The sequence below is a fragment of the Ochotona curzoniae genome, unplaced genomic scaffold, assembly GCF_017591425.1.
Source record: "Ochotona curzoniae isolate NIBS_2020 unplaced genomic scaffold, NIBS_Ocur_1.0 patch58, whole genome shotgun sequence".
NCBI lineage: Eukaryota > Metazoa > Chordata > Mammalia > Lagomorpha > Ochotonidae > Ochotona > Ochotona curzoniae.
The window spans coordinates 381,229-399,626 of record NW_024467037.1 but is presented as its reverse complement, the minus strand read 5'-3'; the positions used below and the strand labels follow the sequence as shown (position 1 = coordinate 399,626).

The following is an 18,398-nucleotide window of genomic DNA, read 5'->3' as shown; positions in this document are numbered from 1 at the left end:
TTCTTATTTGTTTATTTTTATTGGAAAATCAGACGTACAGAGAGGACAGAGAGATCTTCCATCCTCTAATTCACTTCCCAAGTGGCTGCAACAGCTGTAGCTGAGCCAATTCAAAGCCAGGAGCCAGGAGCTTCTTCTGGGTCTCCCATGTGGGTTCAGGATCCCAAGGCCTTGGACTGTCCTCTACTGCTTTCCCAGGCCACAAGCAGGGAGCTGGATAGGAAGTAGAGCAGCTGGTACGGGAACCAGTGCCCTTATGGGATTCCAGTGGATTCAAGGTAAGGACTTTAGCCTCGAGGCTACCACACCAGGTCCCAGAGTAGGAAAGTTTAATCAAAAGAATATATCCTATGGGCCAGCATGATGCCTTTCTTAACTGGTCTTCTGCCCGCAAATGCAGGCATCCCATATAGGTTCCAGCTATTGTAGACATTTAAGGAGTGAACCAGCAGATGGGAGATCTTTCTCTCTGTCTTTCCGCTCTCTAAATCTGCATTTGCAATAAAAATATTTGAAATAAATAAAAATATCTGTCTATATAGGTGATATATATCTATATATAAATACACCTAACAGATCAGGTAGACAGCTTTATAAAGAACTAAGAGCCAAACCTGCTTTAGACTGTAGAGTTTTGTTTGAAAGACAGTGATACAGAAAAAGAGAGAGAAACAGAATTTATCTATATGGTCAGGAGCTTGAAATTCCATTTTTTATCCCCAGTAAGCAGCAGTGGCCTAGGTACTCATGTCACCTGTTGCTGCTTTTCCCAGACACACTAGCAGGGAGCCGGATCAGAAGTGGCATGGCAGGGCCTTGAACCAGTGCTTACTTGTGATGCAGCCAGCAGCTTATCTCAACACCCAATGTTCAGCCCCCTATAAATGAGTGTGGCCCACCATTTTTTCCTTCCTCTTTTTCTTCTGGGATATTAGTGGATAGAGGTCTTTCTGGGCGTGAAATCTAAGAAATTGCTCCCAGGACATGACTAGCACAGGGTCCCGTACCTCACACACCACCTTTGCAGTAGGGTCCAAAAGATTGCCCTGAACTGCCCTAGGGAGCAAGGTGGGATTGACCTTTACATGGTTCTAGAACATGAGCAATCCTTTTGAGCACAATTGCCGGTCCAGCTCCACAGTCTGCCTCTCCATTTCTTAATTCATTCAGGAACTCAGAAATTCCCATTTTGATTCTATAGCTCCTCTCACATGCTTAAGTTAATTCCTACCCTGCTCCTTAACATGTTAATTTCCTTCCGCTTTTAAAACGTATTTTCATTAATTTAACTAATTAATTTATTTATATTTGAAAGGCAGATTTTACAGAGAGAAGGACAAGAGATCTGTGCTTCCCACAGATCCACTCCCCAAATGGCCGCTATGGTCAGGCTGGTCAGATGCCAGCAGCCAGAAGCTCCTTCCGGGTCCATCACGCGGGTGCAGGGTCCCCAGGACTTGGTTTATTCCCCCTGCTTTCCCAGGCCATAAGCAGGGACCCGGATGGGAAGTGGAGCAGCCGGGACACGAACAAGAGGCCACAGGGCTTAGCTTGCTGCGCTACCGCGCCAAACCTTTCCCTCACTTTTTCCTGTTATTCAGTCCAGGATTTCCTTTCCACTCCATCCCAGGATGGGGATTTTCTGTCAAGAATTAGTAAGGCCGGACAGACGACACTCACGAAGATGCCTTGCAAACACCGCCGCAGCCATGACTTTATTGCGCATGGCCAGGCGACGTGACACTCGGCTCCACCGCTAATAGATCTCGCGATGTTTTGGAGCTCCAACTCGCCCCCTTTCGGCGGGAACATTCCGGAAGAGGTGGGACGCTCAGCGGCAGGCTGCTGTCGGAAGTGACGTCAGCTTCCCAGAAGCCGTGGCGAAGGAGAAGCGCGTTCTGGTGTCCCACATGCCGTACTGTGTAGCAGCTCCGGGCTACGCGGTGTGATTCCTGTGGGGGAGACGTGCGCCTTCGCGTTTTGCCCGTCGCGGCCCAGCGGGCTTTTGGGGCCGCAGGTTCGTCTTTGTTCGTCGATATCACGGTGTGACGGGCGCTGCGGCCCCCTGAGCCGGCTTCACCATGCTGGTGCTGTTTGAGACGTCGGTCGGGTACGCCATCTTTAAGGTAAGGTGGGCGATGAGCCGTGGGGGCGGGGGAGACCCGTTTGGACAGGGAGAGGAGAGGGTGCCTCCAGGGGAGGGTGGAACTGCCTAGGGTCGCACGGGTGCCTGGTGGGTCCCCGGCTCTGCATGAGGACGGGTCAGCGGGCGCCGCTAGGTGAGCACGTGGCCCCGGCGTGTCTGCGTCCCAGGGTTTGGCGCGGTTCACCTGTGAAGACCGATCGAGAACTTCAGGGGGACCTGGTAGAGCGTGCCGTCTTCCCAGGGACGCTGGATTAAGCGGGGGACCGAGACTGGAAGGAAGGACGTTATTGCGCGAATGTGGCAGGGTCGGCTTGCTGAGCCTTGGGGCTGGTGGGGGAGGGAAGCTGGTAGAGGGATTTCGAAGGTGGAACTGAGAAGTACTAAGGTGATGGAGCGAAGATGTTGTGGGAGATCCCGCGGATGTAGGGCTGGGGCTGTGGGAAGCTTGGACGGTAAAATGCAGCTGTGTACATCAGGCAGTTCGATGTTTCAGATTGGAAATCTAGGGGAGGAATCGGGGCTGGCGGTAACGATTTGAGATTTGGTTGTTTCTTTAGGGGAAGTTTGAAATTAGCTTAAGGATTCAGCCAAGCAATGGCCGGACCCCGGGTTCTTCCTGTAGTGCGTTGAGGTATCCGAGATTAGGAGGCAGCCTTGCCTATCTTTCCGAGGCTTGAAACCCGTTATTAACGGTGTTGGCAGCTTTAAGGTACTGTCAGCAGTAGTTACTTTTAGAACTCTGCAGCTTGTGTATTTCACTTTTTTTCAGTTTTCGGGAATTTTACCTAATGATGTAGATTTCTGCATATTCTGTGAGCCGGTGTGGTCTGTCAGTATTTTGAGTCGGGATTTATCAGTGAATTTTTTTCATTATAACTTCATCGTTGTTACCGATCAACACGTTACTGTTCAAAATTAGGAATTCTTTATGTAACATCGAATATTGGATGAGTAAGTTGTGTTTCAATACCGAAATGTTGATTGATGTGTAATTGGAGTTGATGTTAATGCTTGCTGAGTAAATAGACACAGTATTTTAGGATTAGATGGTAGTGCTTGGGCGATGTTATGAAAAAACAACAGTACATTTAGAAACAAGTGTGACAGTATGTGAGCTAAAGCAGGTGGAAGTGCACCTATTGTACAAGGTGATTAGCGTCCCTTTTCATAGTTTGAAATGCACATATCAGATTATATTGGTTCCTTGAAAACCATTGTTTGAGAGTGCTTTTTTCACCTCTAATTAGGTGTAGGGTATACATGGTTATAGATTCAAAAAATGAGACTAAAGTTTTATTGTTCACTGACACGGTTGTATGTTGTCATGTTATGACACATAGGCTAAGATCAAGACAGCCTTCGTTCATGCCAGACTTCCAGCTGTGGTTTGGCAGCACTAGCCACATACAGTTATTTGCCCTGCAAATGCGGCTGGTGTGGCTGTGGAAATCAGTTTTTATTTATTTTTTAAAGATTGATTTATGTGACTATTTGAAAGGCTATTGTCACAGAAAGGTTTTCAGTACACTAGTTAGTTCCCCAAATGGCTGTAATGGCCAGAGCTGCACCAATCTGAAGCCAGGAGCCAAAAGCCTTCTCCAAGTCTCCCATACCGGTGCAGGGTCCCAACGCCTGGGCAATCCTGGACTGCTTTCCCAGGCCACAAGCAGGGAGCTGGATGGGAAGCAGGGATGCCAGGATTGGAACCAGTGCCTATAAGGGATCCAGGCGTGTACAGCTGCGAGGCCACCACTCCAGACCCAGATTTTAACTCATTTAAAGCTTGTATTGTACAGTGTGGCAGTGTTATAACGTTTTTTTTTCCCTCAAGGTTTGGAATAATGGAATTGATGTGTATGTCAAATATTCATATTTATTATTGAGCAGGATATTACATGCTGTGTAACTCATCTCATGTTTTAGCAAGATTTGTACAATTTTGCAGTCAGTTTTACAATCCAGTTTTTTTTTTTTTAATTGGAAAGCCAGATTTAGAGAGAGAGAGGTAGGTAGGTATTCCACCCACAGATTCACTCCCGAAATGGCCACAGGGGCTGGAGGTGGGCAGGTTTTGAAACTGGGAGGCTTTTCCAGGTCTCCCATGTGGGTGCAGGGACTTGAGCCGACCTCTGCTTTCCCAGGCCATCAGAGGGAGCTGGATCAGAGGTGGAGCTGTTGAGACCCACCTGCAGCTGTAAGGGATGCCAATACCAGAACTGCAGGCAGAGGCTTAGTGTGATACCTCAGCTTTTTCTATAGTTTTGTTCTAGAAATTTCATGTTAGTGGTATTTTAGTATTTTGTAGTAAGTTTTTTTTTTTTTTCCACTTAGTGCTTTGGAAGTTAATCTCTATTACAGGTGGTTTTTTTTTGGCAGTTTACATTTTAAACTGTTCATTTATTCATGCTCAGATAAGTTTCAGAAAACATTATTTGCCCCTTCTGTCTGAAGTAAAATTTCAACATTAACTGTTTGAATAAAACAAAATTTCAGGTAACCCATTAAAATGAAATTGGGCAGATGTTTTTTGGTATGTGGCAAGTTGGGGCTCTTTTTGCTGTAGATTGGAGGGTTTGTTTGTCACTGTCGCCAACCCCTGTGTGCTGCTGTCACTCCTGTTCCGGTCCACTTTGGTGTTAGAACTCTCCTATCCCCACTGCGTGCTTGTGAAGCAAATTACAGCATTTAATCTTATCTGTAAATATTGAGTATGTGTGAAATATGGACATGATTTGAAACCAGCCATTAATATAAAAGTTGTGTTCAGTGTGGAGGCCTAGTGCCTAAATCCTTCCTCGAAACCACCAGGATCCCATATGTGTGCTGATTCATATCCCGGCAACTCCACTTCCCATCCAGCTCCCTGCTTGTGACCTGTGAAAGCAGTAGAGGGCGGCCCAAAGCCTTGGGACCCTGCACCCACATGGGAAACCCCAAGGAAGCTCCTGGCCCTGGCTTGGATTAGTTCAGCTTTGGCCTTTGTGGACACTTAGGGAGTGGATGGAAGATCTTTCTGTCTCTCCTTCTCAGTGTAAATCGGCCTTTCCAATTGAAAATGAATGATTTTTTTAAAAAGATTTATTTATTTTTATTACAAAGTCAGATATATAGAGAGGAGGAAAGACAGAAAGGAAGATCTTCCGTCCGATGATTCACTCCCCAAGTGAGCGCAGTGGCTGGTGCTGTGCCAATCCAAAGCCAGAAGCCAGAAACCTCCAGGTCTCCCACGCGGGTGCAGGTTCCAAAAGCTTTGGGCTGTCCTCCACTGCTTTCCCAGGCCACAAGCAGGGAGCTGGATGGGAAAGGAGCTGCCGAGATTAGAACTGGCTCCCATATGGGATCCCGGCGTGTTCAAGGGAAGGACTTTAGCTGCTAGGCCACGCCACTGGGCCCGATTTTTTTTTTTTAAAAAAAAAGACATTGTGGCCTGATACAGCTAAAGTCCTCGCCTTATACATACCAGGTATGTCCTGGCAGCCCCACTTCCCATCCAGCTCCCTGCTTGTGGCCTGGGAAAGCAGTCGAGGACGGCCCAAAGCCTTGGGACCCTGTACCCCTGCGGGAGACGTGGAGGAAGCTCCTGGCTCCTGGCTTCAGGTAGGCACAGCTCATGTTGATGCAGCCATTTAGAGAGTGATTCAGTGGACGGATCTTCCTCTCTGTATGTCTGACTTTGCAACAAAAATAAATCTTTTTTTAAAAAAATTTACGGATAGAGTGAGAGGGAGATCTTCACCTGCCTGTTATTCCCCAAATGGCCACGAGGTCCAGAGCTAGACCAGGTCAAAGCCAGGAGCTAGGAGCTTCTTGCAGGACTCCCACGTGAATACAGGCACCCAACACTTGGGCCATCTGCTCTTTCCTGGCTATTAGCTGGAACAACAGTGGAGCAGTTACCACATAAAGCAGTGCAATATGATGTGCTCGTGTTGCCGAGGGTAGTTTTATCCACCATGCCACAACACTTGCCCCTTAAAGTTATAAAATTCAGAATTGCATTTTGTATATAAATGCTTCCAAGGTTTCTGTGAGAAAATCTGCAATTAAAAATGTTAGAGAGACGAATATTGTGGCATAGCAGTTCAGCCACCCCCCTGCAGCATCAGCATCCCATTTGAGCACTGGTTAGTGGTCCCGCTGCGCCACTTCCTATCCAGCTCTCATAATGTGCCCTGCAAAGCAGCGGAAGATAGAGTGCTGGGATCATGAGTTCCAGCTCTTGGCTTCCAGCCCTGGTTTTTGAGACCATTTGGGTAGACCTCTCTGCTCTTTCTCTGTTTATCTCTTCCTCTCCTTTACTATGCCTTTCAAATAAAAAGCTGAGTATTAGAAAAATGTGTAGATAACTGTAAAGCAGAAGGTGTGGTGGTATCTCATTTTGTTGTGACTGCCTCCGACATTAATGTTTTCCCAAAATGTTGCAGCTTGGTTTTGTTTCGTTAGTCATAGGAAGGTGTTAAAGAAGTTTGGATGGGCTGAAACACTGTGATTTTCTGGCATTTCCTTTGCTGTTTTAACTTTAGTTTCAGAAGGTTGATAATTACAAATATTATCGTTAAAGTCTAAAGCTTCATCACTATTATTAGCTTGTATATTTTGGTGCCCTATACAATGCTTAACAGTTGTTTATTTCATTCTTTATTCCTCTGTTGAAGATTAATTTATTTTTATTGGAAAGTCAGATATACAGAGAGGAGAAGAGAGAGGAAGATCTTCCATCTGATGATTCACTCTCCAAGCAGCCACAACAGCCGGTGCTGCACAGATCAGAAGCTGGGAGCCAGGAGCTTCTTCCTGGTCTACCATAGGGGTGCAGGTTCCCAAGGCTTTGGACCATCCTCAACTGCTTTCCCAGGCCACAAGCAGGGAGCTGGATGGGAAGTAGAGCAGGGCCAATGCAATTAGAATGGTCACCCATATGGGATCTCGGTGTGTGCGAAGTGAGGACTTTAGCTGCTAGGCTACTGTGCTGGGCCTGTTTGGTTTATTTTGATAAGCTTTTCTAGTTGTGTATATGTATCGAATCTAGCTGTGTATGGTATCAGATTTAGACAAAGCACGTTCTTTACTCATTTGATAAACTAAAGGTTTTCTACAACTTGCAATATCGAGTTCCTCTCATTGCGAAAGAGTGTATTAGACTACAAGGAGATAATAAATATTTTTATGTGTTCTATAAAAGTATTTATCTACAAGGTGTTTTTAATTGTTTGTAGTGCTTGTGCATGCTTTGTGTCATTAAATTTCATATACGAGTTCAGCCTGCTGTCAATTTTAAGACATGGGGGTATGCAGTGGCTCAACTGGCTAATCCTCTGCCTGTAAGTGCCGACTTCCCATGTGGGCTCTGGTTTGTGTCCTGGCTATGCCACTTCCCCTCCAGCTCCCTGTGTGTAGCCTGGAAAAGCAATAGTGGATGGCCCAGAGCATTGGGCTACTGCCACCTGTGTAGAAGACCCAGAAGAAGCTCCTGGCTCTTGGCTTCAGATCGGCTCAGCTGTGGTCATTGTGGCTATTTGGGCAGTGAACCTGAGGACAGAAGATCTGCATCTTCTCTCTGTAAATCTGTCTTTCAAATGAAAATGTATTAAAACAAGACATTTGAGGTTCAGATGTGGTAAATATGTAGGGTGGATGCGTTTTAGGATTGGTTGCATCTTGGACATTTGACTAATCTCAGGTGGATTGATAAGGGTGTAGAGGACAATGAGAATTAAAAAAATTTTTTTTAATTTATCTTTACTGGAAAGTCATATTTACAGAGAAAGAGAGACAAAGATCTTCTGTCTGTGGTTCACTCCCTAAGTGGCTACAGTGGCCGGAACTGAGCCGATCCATTGTGGTTTATTTGGAGAGTGAGTCAGTCAGTGTACACACACTTACTCTTTACTTTTCAAATAAATATACAGTCTTTTATTTTTTGAAGAAAGTAGTTGATAGTATCTGTCAACACAAACTGTGCAAATCCTAGATTATTAATTCTACTTCCAGTAACTTTTCCTACAGAAATAATATATATGCGTATACAAAGTATTTCCTAAAACATTAAAAAAATAGAAATATTTTAGATATTAGTAATGACTATTCTACATTGCAATTCTAGGTGGTTAAGCCCTCTAAAATACACTTCTGATAAGTGCGTTTTGCTGAAGTTTTGCATTAAATGTTACCACAAACATCCCAAGAGTCTTAAAGGATCTATACCTATAGATTAATGACAACGGATGATTGATTAGCTATCCCCTCTTTTTTTTTTTTTTTTTTAAGAATTTATTTATTTTTCTTGGAAAGGCGGATATACAGAGAGAGGAGAGACAGAGGAAGGTCTTCCCTCCAATGATTCACTCCCCAAGTGGCCGCAATGGCTGGAGCTGAGCCAATCCGAAGCCAGGATCCACGGGCTCTTCTGGGTCTCCAACACAGGTGCAGGCTCCCAAAGCTTTGGGCCATCCATGACTGCTTTCCCAGGCCATCAGTAGGGAGCTGGATAGGAAGCGGGCCGCCGGGATTAGAACCAGCACCCATATGGGATCCTGGTGCGTTCAAGGCGAGGACCTTAACCAATATGCTATCTCACTGGGTCCTATCCCCTCTTTCTGAAGGATAGAGTTGGAGAGGAGGTACGAGAGAGGCTTATCATCGGTTGGTTCACTCCCCAAGCATCTACGGTGGCTGGGTTTGGGTCAGACTGAAGCTCAGATCCAGGAGTTTCTTGGTTTCCCATATAGATGTAGGGCCCCACCTTTACCTGCTGTACCACAGTACAAACACCACCCTCTTTTCTTCTTTATTTTAAAATTTGTCACAGATATAGCTTAGAATTGATGGTATATATAAATGAGAAATTAGCTTTCTGTTTTAGTGAGAAAAATAGCTGTTACCACTCCATTCTGCCTGTATGGTTGTACTTGAGGAGTTAAGTGACTTTGTTGTTTAAAGCATGCTTTTTTTTTAACCTCAGGTTCTAAATGAGAAGAAACTTCAGGAGGTTGACAGTTTGTGGAAAGAATTTGAAACTCCAGAAAAAGCAAATAAAATGTAAGTAATCTTGAAAATAATGATTTAGTAAAAGCTTATTTGTCTTGCACGTTTTTTTTACTGTTTCAAGGAAAATACTGTTATGGTTATAGATGTTTCATGTGTAATATAGAGTATTTCTAATAGTTTTGTTAGTTGCATGCTGGATTGAACAGCACCCCAGCATTCCTATTTTACAGGAGATTTGGAAGCACAGATTAGGAGTTAAGTATAACTTCTTCTTGAAAGGTTGTTAATTATTCGAAGCATGGAATGATTTGTGCTTTCTGCTATTCTGTTTTATAAGAGAACCAGCAAGATGTGGGAGTTTCTCCTTGGCATGAGATGCAGTGTAACTTTGCCCAGACTATGCCTTGAGTGGTGGGACATAGCTGACAGCTGAACAGTTGAATTAGCTCATTTGGTGAATGTGGTCTATCCATGAGGCCTTGGCTGATCTGCTTGATGCTTGTGGCTTTGGGGAGATCCATATCTAATTATGTTCATTGATGCCAGCGAGTGTTTGATAATTAACCTGTTGCTGCTGCTGGCACTAAAGTAGGATTCTTAATCTCATGGGGAGTGTTAAAACCCAACTAAATGGTAAACGAAGCAACTACAGAAACAAAACCATGGAGTTGTAGCATTTGCACAGATAAATATTCTACAAGAGCCTAAATACGTCAGTGGTGATGCTGCTGATACAAGTAGGGAGTTGAACGAACTTTCAACCCATTTAAGTGTGTTACTTAAGGAACCACCCCTGTGCTCCCTTACTACTTAGGAAAACTTTGTTATTTTTTTTAAAGTTTTATTGCAAAGTCAGATTTACAGAGTAAAGGAGAGGCAAAGAGAAAGAATCTGCTGGGTCACTCTCAAAGTAGCTGCTATGGCCAGAGTTGAGCCAATCCAAAGCCAGGAGCAAGCAGTTTCTTCCAGGTCTCCCTCCTGTATGCAAGGGTTCCAAGGCTTAGGCCGTTCTACTCTGCTTTCCCAGGCCATAGCAGTGAGCTGGATGGGAAATGGAGCAATCAGGATACAAATTGGTGCTTATATGGAATGATGGAAATGCACAGGACTTTAGTCACTGGGCTACTGCGTTGGGCTCAAAGGAAACCATGTTTAAAAATATCACTATACTTGGCAAATGGAAGACTAGTTTTTCTTTTATTATGATTGTTTAAAAGGCTGAGTTAGATATTCTGTTGTCTGATTTCCTTCCCACATGACTGCAATGGCTGGGACTGGCCAAGTCAAAGCCAGGAGCCTGGAATTCTTTCCAGTCTTCCATGTAGGTGGCAGGTGACCAGGAATACAGACTGTCTTCCACTGGCCCCAGTTCTTCTTTTGAAAGAGTTACATGCTTTGATTCATTGTTGTCGATGATGTATTGTTGGAACTGAATCCAAGTGATCTGACTCAAGCATTCGTCACTACCACTGAGACAGCAATGAATTAACTGGGAAATGTTGCCGTGAACTTAACATATCAGGAATAAAAGGGGTTAACTGGAATCTGATCTAACTACATATATATATATGTTTTTTTTTTTTTCTTGAGTGAATTTTATGCTATATGTTAAAACTCTTCTGTGTGTTCCTTACTTTTGGCCTAAGTTACTTGCAAACTTGTTCAGACATTACTGGCGTAACATTTGGAAAACTTGGTCATGTTATAAAGAAGTTGTAACCTTGCCCTGACAACCAATGGTAGACAAATTTCTGTATTGGTGTGTGCTTTGAAAAACATTCAACACTGCTTTTCCAGCTAGGTAGCTTTTGCAGAAATCAATGCATGCCCATAACTTGGTTCTTTCTCTTTTTAATTTTAGAGTAAAGCTAAAACATTTTGAGAAATTTCAGGATACAGCAGAAGCCTTAGCAGGTAAAGTTAAAGATTAGAGGCTTTTTGTTTTGTTTTGCTTTTGAAAACTGGTTATTGGTTTGCTTGTTGAACGGTGTTTGATTCAGTTACCTGAGTTAATCTTACTCAATGTTGTCAATGATGCATTCTCAATGGAACTGAATTTAAGTGATCTGACTCAAATTCGTCACTACCACTGAGACAACATTGAGTTAGCTTTTTTCACCATAGGGCTGTTTTCCCTCATGCGATGAGAGGTGAGCAGTGGTTAATTTGATCTCCCTGTGGAAACCAATAGCATAATGCTGAAGCACAATTCAGTAAAAGCTCTTCTGCAAGGGACCAAGGTAATGTGGGCAAGTGCACGGCTCTCTTGTCATTGGAGTCCAGGAATACAGTTGAGAAACGCTATAATCACGATTGAAAACTGTTAGCCGAGAAAAATCAATAGTAAAAAGGAAACTAAAAGAAGTTCTTTCAGTTGATTGGCTGGCTGCAATTTTAATAAAAAGGTGCTGAAAAGCTCAAGAATTTTGTTGATCTAAAAGGATGTGATTGTTTATCCTTCAGCTAGATTTATAATTAATTATAGTAGACCAAGTGTGGGATAAAATAGCAAGGACAGATATAAAATCCAAATTATTAGCTTCTTGGTTTCTTAAGTTCTGAATCACAGACCGGTTAGTTGGTAGTGTAACTTGAAAATAAAAAAGTATGAGGAAGACTTATTTTAAACTAGCCAAGATTTTGACAAATGTAAGTAATTGTATCCATCCATGGGAGGGATATAGTTTCCAGTGTGAAGACTGGGAATCCAGCTAAATATTCTGGAACACTAACGTGCCTTAGCAGAGGGATCAGCTGAATGTAGACCCAATTATGGGGCCTGTTTCTTTATTCTTTACGAATTATTATCTGGGGCTCCTTCACCAACACATCAGCAGTTACAGCCACATAGGAGCCCTAAGTATGGGTGAAATCACAAGCAGGAGTGTATTAGCCATGTTTTAGCTGTAGGGGGTGCTGTCTACATGAAATACATTAAGAACAACTGGAATTTTGAAGAGCTGTAGCACTGATAATTGGGCTCTTGTAAATTCCTTTTTCTTCTATTTGGGACATTTCTTTCTTAAAGATACAATTTATGGGTCCGGCACAATATCCTAGTGGCTAAAGTCCTTGCTTTGCATGTGTCGGGATCCCATATGGGCACCAGTTCTAATTCTGGCAGCCCCACTTCCTATCCAGCTCCCTGCTTGTGGCCTGGGAAAACAGTCAAGGCCGGCCCAATGTTTTGGGACCTTGCACCCACGTGGGAGACCTGGAGGAAATTCCTGGATCCTGGCTTCGGATTGGATGAGCTCTGGCCGTTGCAGCTGCTTGGGGAGTAATCAACAGATGGAAGAGCTTCCTCTCTGTCTCTCTACCTCTTTGTATATCTGACTTTCCAATAAATAAATAAACCTTTATATATATATATATACACACATACATATATACATATGTATATATATAAAAATCATGATTTATTTGAAAGACAGTGACAGGGAAGAAGTAACAGAGAAAAATTGTCTTTTTTTAAGATTTAATTATTCATTTGAAAGGTAGAGAGAGGAGAGACAGATCTTCCACCTGCTATTTGACTCCCCAGATGGCCCATTGGCTGGAGCAGGTCCAAAGCCAGAAGAAAACAGCTTCTTCTGGGTCTCCTGCGTGGGTGCAGGGATGCAAGCACTTGGGCCATCCTCTACTGCTTTACCAAGCAGGACAGTGGGAGCTAGACAGGAAGTGTAGCAGCAAGGTGTTGAACTGACGCCCATGTGGGATATCATACTGGAATCACATATTTTTTAAAAGATTTTTTTTTTTTTTCATTACAAAGTCAGATATAAAGAGAGGAGGAAAGATAGAGAGGAAGATCTTCCGTCTGATGATTCACTCCCGAAGTGACCAGAACAGCTGGTACTGTGCCTTTCCAGAGGCCGTAGCCAGGAACTTCCTCCAGGTTTCCCGCACAGGTGCAGGATCCCAAAGCATTGGGCTGGCCTTGACTACTTTCCCAGGCCACAAGCAGGGAGCTGGATGGGAAGTGGAGCTGCCTGGATTAGAACCGGTGCCCATATGGGATCCTGGTGTGTCCAAGGCAAGGACCCAAGCCGCCAGGCCACGACGCCGGGCCAAGATTTATTTATTTTTATTGGAAAGGCAGATATACAGAGAGGAAGAGAGAGAGGAAGACCCTCCATCTGATGCTTTACTCCTCAAGTAACTACAACGGTCAGTATTGCGCCAATTGAGCCAGGAGCCAGGAACTTCCTCCGGGTCTCCCACGCGGGTGTAGGGTCCCAAGGCTTTAGGCCGTCCTCGACTGCCTTCCCAGGCCACAAGCAGGTAGCTGGATGGGAAGTGTGGCCACTGGGATTAGAACTGGCACCCATATATGATCCCGGCAAGTTCAAGGCGAGGACTTTAACCACTATGCTATCATGCAGGGTCCAATAACTTTTTTTTTTTTATTTCGTTTATTGGAAAGACAATATACAGAGATAAGGAGAGACAGAGAGGAACGTCTTCTGTCCATTGATTTACTGCCCAACTGGCCCCAGTGACCGGAGCTGTGCCAATCTGAAGCCAGGAGCCTCTTCCAGGTCTCCCATGCGGGTGCAGGGTCCCAAGGCTTTGGGCCACAAGCAGGAAGCTGGATGAGAAATGGGGCCACTGGGATTAGAAGTGGTGCCCATATGGTATTGCAGTACATACAAGGTGAGAATTTTAACTACTAGACTACCTGGCCAGGCCCAATAACTTTCCTATATTGGTTCATTCTCCAAATGGCTGCAATATCCTGGACTGGGCCCTGCCCAGTCTAGGAACCTGGACTCTGGGGCTCATGTACTTGGGCCATCTTCCACTTTTTTCTCAAGTACGCTATGGGATACCAGCATTGGAATCAGCAGCTTTACTTGTTGCACCACACTGCCATTCCCCGTTGAAGATATTTTAGACCAATCATTTTATGTTGAAAATAGGGCCCGGCACCGTAGCCTAATGCCTAAAGTTTTGCCTTGCACACACTGGGATCCATATGGGTTCTGGTTCTAATCCCCGTGGTCCTACTTCCCATCCAGCCCCCTGTTTGTAGTCTGGGAAAGCAGTGGAGGTCGACCCAAAGCCTTGGGACCCTGCACCCACATAGGGGATCTGGAAGAGTCTCCTGGCTCCTGACTTCAGATCAGCACAGCTCTGGCTGTTGTAGTCACTTGGGGATTGAATCAATGAACTGATCTTTCTTTGTGTCTCCCCTCCTCTCTGTATATCTGACTTTCCAATAAAAAAGTAAATCTTTTAAAAAATGTAAAGATGAATGAGAGTTCATTCGTGAAGTGGGTTTTTTTTGTTGCACTTATGCATTTATTTACCTATTTTCTTTCATTGTGTTTGAAAGGCAGACTGAAAAAAGAACCTGCATCCACTTCCCCTAAAGGATAGGCCAAGCAAAAGCCAGAAACCTAGAACCCCGTGTGGATGCCAGGGTCTGGGAATACTACCATTGTCCTTTGCAGCCTCCCAGGATGGACGGAAGCAGGAGGATAGGTTGATAGCAGAGAGGGAAAAAATGACAGAGCCAGAAGTGAAAGCAGGCGCTCTGCGATGAGTCAGTGTTCTGTACCAAGCACTCACAAGTTAGTATTAATAGCTCCTCTATCGTCCACATATTGTTGTCAGATTTGTGCTTATCACTTCAAGCTTGTCATTTAATTCTTGACACAATCCCAGAGATCTGAATCATTGAATTCCCCTTTGTAACTTTTTTGTGTTCTGTGAAACAGGTAAATGGGAAAATTACAAACTAGGTGAGAATTTAAAGTCAAACCACCTCAGCTTAAGTTTTGTGAAGATAGAGGTTGTATCATAGTCAGAACCTTAGTTTCTAACACAGTAGTGATAATAGTAAATATTTCAGTATAAATGAGAAAGACTGAGCTCTTTCAAGAATCTAATAGAAATCTCTACAGTGCGTGTTCCTGTTTGTACCATAAAAATGAGCATCACTAAGAAGGCAGAGTTCTTTCGTAGGAATCAACTTCCCGTTTCCTCTATATGGCAGTTGGGACATGATAAAACCAAGGTAGCAGTAGTTGGCTTGGTACATGACTTCATCCATGTAGTTTTGGGAAGAATCTGAGTGTGTTATGTCAAGAATGGGTCTTAGTGGCTGGAATTCATTTGCCATTTATGTGGAAAAGTTTATTTTGAGTCCTCGTATTTTTTGTATTATGTACCATAATTAACTATTTTTTAAAGAAAATGTATTATCTCATTTCAAAAATATATCTTTCTCAGGGCTGATCTATCATATTTTGTCTTGGGAGACATTAAATACGAAAAAATTTTTAAAGGAAAAAGTATAAATGTAAGAAAGGATGTAGAATATACATTTTATGTTTAAGAAATACATTTTTTAAACAAACCGCTTATTTTAAAATTACTTTTATAACCTTTACATAATTGATTAGGGCAAAAAATGGTCAAGGGCTATAGGAAAGTGGGTAAAACCATTGTTTCCACATTCCCTCCTCTTTCCTTTCTTTTATCTGGGGTGAGATAAAGGGAGAAGCCCCACCCCACCTCCCAAACATCCCAGGGTTCCCAGTGTGGGGCATGCTCTGAGGACACTGCTTAAGTCGTTTTCGTAGTTAAACAGTTCTGAATTGCTGCCGATCTCACCATTCTAAGCACAATGAAATCTCTCCAGAATCCCCTGGCTGAAGTAGTCCATAGATGATACTGGAGATTAAGAACAATGAGCAAGAAGTTGAATTTTAATACTTTAATTTTTGGAGCATGCATTTGGTGTGGCAGTTAAGGTACTGTTTAAAACACTCACATGTCATATGGCGGGGAGTGCTTGATTTGAGTCCTGGCTCTACTTGCAGTCTTTCTTCTTGCTAATTTGCACCCTAGGATGCAATGGTGTTAGCTCAAGTACTTGGGTCCAGAGCCCCTATGTGGGTTACTTACCTTGAGTTCCCCATGTCCTAGGCTTATAAAACACAAATTACCTCACAAGTTATGACTTTTCTTCCTGCCAGGCATACTTTAACCTCAACCAGAAGCCAGACAAATGTTATCCCCAGATGAAAGTTCAGAAAATGGAAGCATTGCTCTAAGGAAGAATGAGAGGTATAAGTTAGTACATTGTTGATCACTGGAGGTTTACAACTCATCTTTGTTGGAGATTATATACATAAGCCCGTGGAGCACTCTGGAAGAGCTCACTCCGTTTGCCGATTTTAATATTTTAGCATGTTTCACAATCTAGAGCATCAAGCCAGTCTATCTAATGTGACGTAGGAAAGCAAATCTGTCTTCTTTGAGTAGATGATTTCTAACAGTTCATAATTCTCTGAGACCAGGAGGTTTTGTTTAGCCCAGAGGAAGGAACCCTGAGCTTGCTTCCACCCCTGGCTCTGGTGAAGAAACAAGGGTAGGTCAGTGGGGATTGTATAGTGTGCACCTTTACACGTTTCAGAAGCAGTGTAAATTTTGGCTTTTTCAAAGGGCACATTTTAACCATTTTATTTTTGATGATGTTTGTATAGCTCATTATTATTTTTATTTTTCAATTTAAGATAAGCCATCACAGTTAAAATCTGAGTTAACTCTTGTTTCTTTTTTTTTCCTGAAAAGCATTCACAGCTTTGATGGAGGGCAAAATCAATAAGCAGCTGAAGAAGGTTCTGAAGAAAATAGTAAAAGAAGCTCATGAGCCTCTGGCTGTAGCTGATGCTAAGCTGGGAGGAGTCATAAAGGTAAAGTCATGGTTTTTTTTCAGGCCTGCTTCTTAGAGCTCTTGTACAACTGACTTGAAAGTTTTGTCTTTGTAATAGGCTGCTTATCATAAACCTTTATCCTTGTTTTTTTCTCCTTTAGGATAGACAATAATTAATTTCTACTAAAATAAGTAGAATGAAGCACATAATTATGCTTATTCATTCTAGAATTAGCATTTTAGAAAGAAAGCAGACCTCTTAAGTATTGTATGAACTAAAACATTCTAATTCCATATCAGTGTAGCATATATACATTATGTACAAGAGTAACAAAGTCTGAGAATGTAATTTAGATATTAGTGCTAGAGTGAATGTGTACATATGTGTTAATCACAGTTACAGAAAGATGTGTTGCTGAATGGTGAGTTTGTTGTATCCACGTTTTTTCTTTGCAGCTTCTCAGTTTTAAAAGTATGCTTGTGATTTGTGTAAGAATTTATGAACTGGGGCCCGGCGCGGTGGCGCAAGTGGTTAAGGTCCTCGCCTTGCACGCCCGGGATCCCATATGGGCGCCGGTTCTAATCCTGGCAGCCCCGCTTCCCTTCCAGCTCCCTGCCTGTGGCCTGGGAAAGCAGTTGAGGACGGCCCAAAGCTTTGGGACCCTGCACCCGTGTGGGAGACCCGGAAGAGGCTCCTGGCTTCGGATCGGCATAGTATCGGCCCGTTGTGCTCACTTGGGGAGTGAATCATCGGACGGAAGATCTTCTTCTCTGTCTCTCCTCTCTGTATATCTGCCTTTCCAATGAAAAAATAATAAAAAAAATTAAAAAAAAATAAAAAAAGAATTTATGAACTGCTAAATATTGTTCTTAAGCATAGTGAAAAGTATAATTTGCATGTTCATTGTATATGTAAAGTGAAATTAAACTATTTAAATCTTAAACACTCTTTAAAGGATTGTGGTAGAGTGGGTTAAACTTGCCTAAAGCAACAGCACTCCATCTGGGCACTTGTTTGCGTCCCATTTGCTCTATTTCCCATCCAGCTCCTTGCTGGTGTTCCTGGGAACGCAACAGAAGATAGATGGCCTGGTGTGTAGGCCTCTGCACCCATCTAGAAAATCCAGATTCTACCTGGCTGGAGACAATCAGCAGATGGGAAATCTCCCTGCCTGCCTCTGCAACTGCGTGTTAAATAATTTCTTAACTTATAAAAGTGATCAATGTGTATACATTACCATGTGTATGATTTTGGAAATAATTAAGGGATGCTGTATTGTAGAGAAGGAGCCTGTTATTTGAATCTTACTCATTTAATAACTGGTTTTTTCCCATTTAGTAATCTTGTAAGTAGTTCTTTGTAAATATTTCCTGTGTGAAGTATTTTTAATTAGGTATTCATTTATTTTCACCTACTGAAAAACTAGAAGAGAGAATGAGCTGCTTTCGAGTCTCCCATGTGAGAGACTTTGGCCATCTTCTGCTTTCTTGGGTGCATTAGCAGGGAACTGGATTGGAAATGGAACAGCTGTGTCTGTAAGGGGTGCTGTGGTTGCAGGTGAAGTTTAACGTGCTATGGCACAACGCTGGTGGGCTTGT

At 43.1% G+C, this 18,398-nt stretch overlaps 1 protein-coding gene and 2 non-coding genes across 5 annotated transcripts in view; all 3 read left to right on the top strand.

The window, feature by feature from the left end:
• The first annotated feature begins 1,908 nt into the window (after positions 1–1,908).
• LOC121168106 (nucleolar protein 58) overlaps positions 1,909–18,398 on the top strand; it is a 30,804-nt gene continuing 14,314 nt past the window's right edge. For 2 of the 3 annotated variants that reach the window (XM_040997886.1, XM_040997887.1), the window contains exons 1-4: positions 1,909–2,126; positions 9,108–9,184; positions 10,995–11,047; positions 16,718–16,839. In XM_040997886.1, the coding sequence (XP_040853820.1) occupies positions 2,082–2,126; positions 9,108–9,184; positions 10,995–11,047; positions 16,718–16,839 (297 nt within the window). In that variant the 5' untranslated portion in view covers positions 1,909–2,081. Of the gene's footprint in view, positions 2,127–9,107; positions 9,185–10,994; positions 11,048–11,092; positions 11,374–16,717; positions 16,840–18,398 lie in introns of those variants that run through there. The other variant, XM_040997888.1, reaches the window with a different exon arrangement.
• Positions 10,533–10,618, top strand: LOC121168122. The gene has a single exon (XR_005885693.1). It is a non-coding gene; the product is annotated as a small nucleolar RNA SNORD70 (small nucleolar RNA).
• LOC121168121 lies at positions 11,152–11,238 on the top strand. Its single transcript, XR_005885692.1, has one exon. It is a non-coding gene; the product is annotated as a small nucleolar RNA SNORD70 (small nucleolar RNA).